General features: G+C 38.6%; 2 protein-coding genes across 2 annotated transcripts in view; both read right to left on the bottom strand.

Annotated features, from left to right (window-relative positions):
- The window catches only part of S100Z (S100 calcium binding protein Z), a 14,527-nt gene extending 7,446 nt beyond the window's left edge, over positions 1-7,081 (bottom strand). The window contains 2 exon segments of the mRNA XM_011375152.1: positions 4,666-4,821; positions 6,941-7,081. Coding sequence (XP_011373454.1) covers positions 4,666-4,821; positions 6,941-7,081 — 297 coding nt within the window.
- CRHBP (corticotropin releasing hormone binding protein) overlaps positions 1-8,364 on the bottom strand; it is an 89,561-nt gene that overhangs the window by 42,563 nt on the left and 38,634 nt on the right. The window lies entirely within an intron of this gene.

The raw sequence follows: 8,364 nt of genomic DNA on the forward strand, positions 1-8,364 counted from the left end.
CCAAAGGTCTTTTTTTTTTCTCTTTAAGAAATACATTAACCAAGCCTGTTTCCCTTTACTTGCTTAATAGGCAAATCAATAATAGAAATTAATAGATATATGATTTAAATAACCAGTTTGTATCTTCTTTTCCTTGTCTAGGGACTAAGGTGGCACTTCATCAGGAAACTCAAGACTCCACCCTAACTAAGGCAGAAAGAGAAAGAGCTCCATGAAACCTCAATAGGCAGGAACGACAGCCGTTCTCAGCAGGAAGCAGATACAGAAGAAGAGACCTCCCGTCCCTCAACATCCATCTTAATAATAAGGGGGTTTGTGGCTCTTAGAAAAGAGTTAGGCAGGAAAGTTAGTTAGGGGGTTTCGTGTCTGCCTGCAAAGACATTGAGGTCATCCTATCCTAGAAGGGGTCTGCCCTAATTTGCCCACAATTAAGCAAACCAGAAGGCATTTTTTTAACTCACAAAGAAACAAGTAAGCAGAGAATTAGGTACCAGTTTAAGCCAGTCACTCACACCTGTGCAATGAAGACCCAAACGATCTTCACCTCACCTGAGCCTCATTATACCATTATTATAATATGATGCAGATGCCCAGAAGTTCATTAATATCATTATAACAGACTGAATTCTGGGAATGAACATGTACAGAAAGCAAATGATGAATTGCTGAGTCCTGTCAATCTTAATTGTCAATCAAGGAAGCCCACTCCTCTATGAAAAGTAACCACCCACAGCAAATAGGGATAAAACCTTCAAAGGCTTTGTTACCAGGCCTTTGAGCCACGCTTCTCTTGTTCAAGACGGCTTCCACGTCTGGAAGTGTACTCCCCCTTCTAATAAAGCTTTACTTTTTTGCTGTATTTTGGTGTCTTGCTCAATTCTTTGTTCGAGACATCAAGAACCTGGACAACGTGCCGGGAGAGGATCCCCACTCTCTGGTAACAGGGTGATTCATATACACATTAAAATTGCAATAGCTGCTCTCCTGGAAACTTCTCAGCCAGATGTTAACCTCATTATTTGACTAAGCGATTCACCATAAAAGCAGTACTTTTCAACCCAGGTTGTAGTTAGGGTGCTTTTAAAAAAATGCTGATGCCTGCACCTATCCCCACACCAATTGAAATAGAATGTTTGTTGGGTGAAGCTAATTCATCTATATTTTTTAGTAATACCTCGGGTGAGTGTAATGTGAAGTTAGAGTTCAAAACCACTGCTTTAAAGATTTAAAAACTTTAGGGAGATATTTTGAAACATAAACCTGCTCTAAGTAAGAAGAAAAAATACATAAAATTCCACAGCAGTTTCCTATAACATTCAGGATAAATTTTAAATTTCTCACATTAGCACCCAAGGCCCTTTTTGATTTTCGAATCCTGTCTACCTCTCCAACCCCAACGCCTGCTTTCCCACACCCTATTCCCAAGGGTGCCCCAAACCACTTGCACTTCCCTGAACATGTCCTGCTGCTTCATGCCCGTGTGACTTTGCCCAGGTGCTCTCTTCCCCCATGTCTTTGCCTTATCAAAGTCTTGACTCCAGGTTTTCCCTCTGGAAAGCCTTCCCGACCCCGCTATATACTTGGGGGAAAAGGGAAGGGATCAGTTTTTAATATAAAAGCTTATGGTTTTTGTTTAATGCTTTCTAGCTATTTGTACTGTCAGCCACATCTCAAACCAGGACCCTAAGCAGACCTGGGCTATTGTCTCTCGGAAGCCGGGTCTTCCAATAACAACATTGGGAAAATGTTACACATCAGAATGTGCTAATTCAGAAAAGACCCTTAAGTGTCCTTTAAAGTTTATTTAAACCCCAGCAAATGCAAAGGCCAGTGCCTCTGGGCAGAAGAAATAATTAATTTTGCCTCCTACAAACTTATCATATGTACCTAACACACACAAAAAAGAAAGCCTTGTCTTTACTAGAGAAGAACTTTTAGTACATCCTGTAATTCTCGCTCATTCGAAATGTAATTTGATACATAAATTGCTTTTCCTGACTTTTTATGGAAATTTAGAAACATCATGAAATAAACATTGTTTTTCCATTTATTTCTCTATGTTGAAAATGTCCTTCCTCGAATAGAATGTGAGGAAATTTTTGGATTTACATTTCATAATTTGGTGATCCATTTTAGAATATGTAAACTTTGGATCAAATTGAATGAAAGTTTAAAGGCCTCTGAGAAATATTCAGACTTTCTCTGAGTTATTAGTGTGACTTCTTGTAAGAAAAAAGTCTAAACACTTCTGAAATATATGTTCAATTTTTTTTCTCATTTTTTCTTCCAACCTTTCAAGAGAAGGAATATGTAACACCAAGGATATATATTTCTTCTCTTCAATGCTCTGACCTCTAAATTCTCCCTGTTCTATCTGCTCAGAATTGGCTCGAGAGAGACAAAAAATATTATTCTATTTTAAAGAAAAAAAATGACAGTTCTTAGCACTGGAAAATCAACAATTAGTAGGTTCTTTCATTGGTTATTAAACAAACATTTGTTGAAGCACCTACTATCAGCCAGATAGAAAGATAAGCACTTTTTTTTTTTTTTAAGATAGGCGCTTCTGTAAGCAAAATCACTCTGGTCAAGGTCCTTGATGTTACCAATGATCTCTATCTTGGCAAATCTAATGGTCAGTTCCCCATGCTCAAATTACTCTTCCTCTCAGTGGAATTCACCCTCTTTCCTTTTTCAAACACTTTCTTCCCTAGGCTTCTGAAACACCATTCTCCTTGTTTTCCTTCTGTCTCCCTGGACATGCTTTTGTTGTCTCATCTGCTGGCTCCTTGTTCTCTTGTAAGCTAATTATTAGACCTTTCTTCTTCTCTATCTACAGTCTCATCTTAAATGACCTCCTCTAGTTCTGTGGCTCAATACCATCTAGATGCTAATGACTCCCAAACCTGTATCTCCAATCCCCTCATTACACTGAGCTCTGGACTAGATCATATATCGAACTAACAATGTGATATCTCCACTTGGATATCCACTAGGCATCTCAAACAGAGCTACTAATTTCCCCCCAATGTCTCTACACCAAAGCTGCTCTTCCTCCAGTCTTTCTTATTTATTAATTGCATCCTCTGCTTGACCAAAAATCTAAACATTAGAGATTGTGTTTTGCTGCATGTAACAGAATCTAACTTAACCAGAGATCAGTTACTTTTTTCACTTAATGAGAGGCAGGCAGACTAGGGCTGTGCAGTGGTCCTCAATGATCATCAATATCCTGGGCTCCTTCTGTCTAATCTCTTCATTGTCTTCATGGTTGCAAGACAGCAGTCCTATCTCCAGCCTCACATTCACATTCCAATGAAACAAAAAGAAAGGATTTAACGAGGTAGACGGCATAGAGCCTATATGGAAATAGCAAAATGCCCCAGAAATTCTCAATAGACTTCCGCTTATCTCTCATTGTCCAGAACCATGTTTTAAGCCCCACCTCAGCTGCCATGGGGGCTGGGAAATATAGCCTTTTAGCTGGGCACTTTGCTACCCTGCACAAATCAGGGTTCCAACATATGGAAGACATGTAGAATGGATATCAGCTAGGCAACAGTGGTGACAGCTCTGTCATCCTGGACTGCTCTCTTTTCCTATACTTCATTACCACTCCATCAACAGCAAGGCCTATTGGTCCCACCTCCAAAAACACCTAACAAATGAAATACTTCTCTTTACCTCCATTGCTCAAATTCTCTCTTGAGACACCATCAACTCTCACCCAGACCATAGCAATGGCCTCCTAACTGGTATCCCTCTTCCATGCAGCCCTTTCTTCACACAGTAGCTGGGGTAAGTGTTTAAAAGTATAAATATAATCACACCATTCCCTTTCTTAATTCTCCAAATGATCTGTCATAGTTTGGGTTCCTCCTGAAGCAGACCTTGAGACAAGGATTTCCATGCAAGTCATTTATTTGGGAGGTGTAGGACACATGGCAGGGGGCGGGGCAGCAGAAGGGGAGTATATAGTGAGAAAGGAAGGGAAGGTAGCCTAGAGAAGGTGTGATAGCAAGCCAGCCTCCTCAGGGGTAACTGAAGATTAACCCCACGGGAAGCACTGGGAAATGATGTAAAACACTTGCCTCAGAATTATGTGTCCCAAAGGGCAAGGAAAAGTATTTATATACCAGTCCCCAAGAGTTGCTGGCTTCAGCTCTCTTGGCTCAGGGACCTAGTCCTTAATCTACTCCTTCCCTGAGCTAACACACTGAAAAAGCCAACACTTCTGTTTATCAGCCTTTCTGCTTGTAGCTTCTTCCATTTGAAGCCAAATCACAAGAAGGTGGGAGAGCCATTTAATCTCTTTTAATAGGATAAGACATTAAATATAATTTAATAATGATGAATGTCTTAGAAATTTGCTAAGGTCTAGTCTCATTTGAAAGTAGCTAAATTTTTGTAATACTGTCTGACAAAAAACTGCAAATAACATCTTTAATAAGATAGAAAATTTTCAAATAGGGCATATAAGATTAGGAGTATTTGTTTAAAGTCAATATATTAATGTATACATTATTTAATAATACGAGCAATTAATTATGTGTATATTATATCTATGCATTACTACAACTGTAGATCTAGAACATAAAGATGAACAGTAAGTAAATAATTTTGGATATGTTTCTGCCTTTAGATTAGTTTACTACTTATCTTTACTTTCCTTTCTTCTTCGGTTGGTCTTGTAAAGTAATCATTACAAGCAACTATCTGACCTGCCAACATGACCACGAATTCATTAAAATCCACTTCATTGTCCTTATGGGCGTCCAGGTCCTGCATTATCTTATCAACCAATGAGGGGTCCTTTTAGCACTAAAAGGAAAAAGAAAATTTCTAACTCCCAGGCTTTAGTTCATAATGACAAATGAAATCTCATCTTCCTTTTATTTATATTAAGGTTTTTATTTCTATTTTTCATGTCTAAGGACAATATTTTCAGGTAGTTTGGACCAGGCATAGATTCTAAGTGAGTTTAACCCTCTGCCCCAGGGCCATGTAATTGTAGCTCAGAACTAAAGACCAAGATCAAACAGGAGCTCAACAAAATGAGCTGATGCTGAAAATGCATTTACTATACAACATCACAGATCAACGGCCAGGACATGGGGAGGCAGGTGGAGCACATGGAAAGAAGGAAGTTTTGCAGCAAAAGAGGATAGTGAGTGGCTCTACCCTGTACCAACAATGGTACTTTGAGCAAATCATTTAACATTTTTAAATTTCCTTATATATAAAATGAGGAGAATAATAGCTCCCCACAAATTTGGTGAATACTTGAACATACTTCTAATAGTACTTAGTACCAGGTTGCTATATTTAGCAAATAAAAACACAGGATGCCCAGTTAAAGGTGAATTTCAGGTGAACAATGAATAATTTTTCAATATATTGCATGGGACATACAATATTTTATCTGGCAGCCTTACTGAGCACAACACCTGACACAAAAAAGAGGCACCCAATAAAGGGCATATCTTATAAAAATGACTGATTTTACACTGGAAAGTAAAGCAAGGAGCCCACAGAGGACATCGGGGTGGGATAGTGAAGTATGATTTCCTATGATTAGTGGTTGATAAGAAATGCTTCCAGAAGTAGTTCATTTCCTCTAGGAATTTCCCATTGCCCTCTCATTAGCTGCCAATTATTAAATGGTTAGAAGCAAATTAAATCGATCAAAATCAACTTGATCAAAAACAATTATAAATTTTACTTGAATAAATCAAGGTGCCAAGTTTGACTGACTGAGCCTTTTATTCTAAATGTCACATAATACAGTAGCCAAAATGAATTTAGAAAAAAAAAAAGTTCCTGAGGACTCCTAAAATCACTAAAAAGGTATTTTGAAGAATTAGTATATTAACATATAGTATGGTGACTATAGTTAATAATACCATAGATTTGAGAGTTGCTAGAGAGTAGATCTTAAAAGTTCTCATCTCAAGAAAAAAGTTTGCAACTATGTATGGAGGCAGATGGTAACCAGACTTATTGTAGTGATCATTTTGCAGTATATACAAATATTGAATCATTATGTTGTACACCTAAAACTGATGTAATGTTATATGTCAATTATACCACAATAAAAAAAGTTCTAGCAGAAACTATAAATTACCATTTGCTCTATCAATGTAATGAGAATAAAATAAAATTGTTTTTGGATTACAAAAAATGTTCCTAAAAAGTTGCTATGTTAAAAATTTTTCCCTTAAAGTTTTCCTATAGAGAGTGAGAAGAGTGTCATAATTATAATCACTGTGGTCTTAACACAGGGTTTAGACAGAACGTCATCAGGCAAGGGAAGTGCTTTTTTTCAGGCAGCTCTATAAACATCATAGTGAAGTGTCTCCCTCAGAGGATGTCCCAAACACTCCATTGTAAGATTTATTGTAGATTTATTGAACTCCTGGCTATTTTGAGATGTGAATCTGTTTGCTACCCAACTGGTTAATCCCAATCAGCTTGTGCTTGGCTGACAAAACTAAGTATTTGTCGTTCACTAGGAAATTTGCCACCACAGCATAAAGTATCCCAGGCTTCATTTCTGGCTCAATAAACAAGATTAATTTATAGACACCCGACAAAGCTTCAGGTATAACTACTGTAACTAGTTATAACTATAGTTATAGTTACTATTTATATAACTATAACTAGCTATATCTTTGTTTCCTGCATCAGAATGCTGAAGAACATATGAGAGCCTCGAATATAATTTCCAACACTTGGAAACCATAAACCACAGGCAAAAGGATATATGCAGACTTACACAGAAAACAAAGGTCTCTCATTTTTGCTTCCTCTGTTTTTTGAACCTCAATATAAATTACACGATGTCTGAGGCAGAATCATAGGAGACCGTGTACGCAGAGGCTATCCCTGGAACTGTACCTCATCCATCCTTGACTGACTAGGACAGAAAAGCTGGACTCACCGAGAGGAATTCTGTGAGCTCTCGCTGCAGGAGCATCTTCAGTTCCCCCTTGTTGAGCTTGTACCTGTCCCTTTCCTTGCAAGAGTACTGGTGGAAGATTCTAATCGTGGTGTCTGTGGCCATCTCCAGCTAAGTGGGCATGTTGCCAGCAGAACTGACTGGTCCAGGGGCAGGCAACCAAACTCAGGGACTTATTAAAAATAAGCAGATATGGGGTGGGAGGTGGGGGACAGGGCGGAGATCAACACTTTAATTAAAACAGAATGTTATAAATATTGCATGTTCATAAGTTAGCAATCAGACAACAAATACAGTCATAGTAAAATACAGGTTAAAAATAAACAAAAAGAGCAAGAAAATACCTAACTTTGTACCTGTTCAGCCAATGCACAGCTCTGTCAACAGGTGTTTACAATTAAATTATACGCATTTATACTTGGGGCTCCACCTCGGCACACCTGTTCCTAAGAAGATAAAAATTACCTGTGACAAAGAGACTCAAATAGAAGTGCCTCTGCGCCTGTGTTTAGTCACCAGAAGGAACAGATGCGAGCTGCTGTCCCAAGGGCCCTTAAGGAAGCATCGGTGCCCACTGTGTGCATTAGAGGAGAAGGCAAAGAGAAGGAAAAAGGAAGCCTTCAGTAATCCCTCATTATTGAGAGAAGAAATGCAGTCAGTCGCTAGGAAGTTGATGACGGGGGAAAAAACTCTAAAAATAGAGAGTAGCAAAGAAAAACCACTGGTTCAAACCTGTAAACTGCTCAGCAAAGCCAATAGCAAGGTCAAGGGAATAAACTCAGAGCAGACTAGTTAAGTTAACCCAATGGACAGTTGTGCAGCTATAAAAAAAAAAATAATGAGGAAGCTCTACGTGTGCTGATTTAGAAAGGTACAAAGCTGGGTCCTGACTGTGTAAGAAGGAATAAAAATAAAAATGTATATATGTATAGACTTGACATTTGAGTAAGGAGTCACCGAAAAGGGCACACAAGGAAGTAATAAAAGTGGTAGCTCTGAGAAACAAGGGGAAAAGAGTGTAGAACAGAGTGGCTGGGAATAAGGCTTCTCACTTACCCCTTTCACCTAATTTTAACTTTTTCTGTTATAGGACTGTAGTACCTAATCAAAAAAAAAAAAAATGGAAATAGAATAAAGCCCAGAGCAGCTGTGTATACAGAAATCCATGAGGAAGGAAGTGGGAGTGGGATTCCAAGTAAGAGAAGCTTAACGAAGCAAAGGAATCACTGGAAAAACCAAAGCCAGAAATTAGCCACTGTGCCTGTCCTCTCAGAACTGAAATTATATGAAAAGCAAACCAGTATCTCCCTTTTGTTTCCCTTCCATAAACCTGTTGGGATAAATCCTCAACCAGCCCGCCCCCCCTCCCTCTTACCACCTGGACACTCCACCAAAACCTCTCATTA

The sequence above is a fragment of the Pteropus vampyrus genome, unplaced genomic scaffold (genome assembly GCF_000151845.1).
Source record: "Pteropus vampyrus isolate Shadow unplaced genomic scaffold, Pvam_2.0 Scaffold262, whole genome shotgun sequence".
In the NCBI taxonomy this organism is placed as follows: Eukaryota; Metazoa; Chordata; class Mammalia; order Chiroptera; family Pteropodidae; genus Pteropus; species Pteropus vampyrus.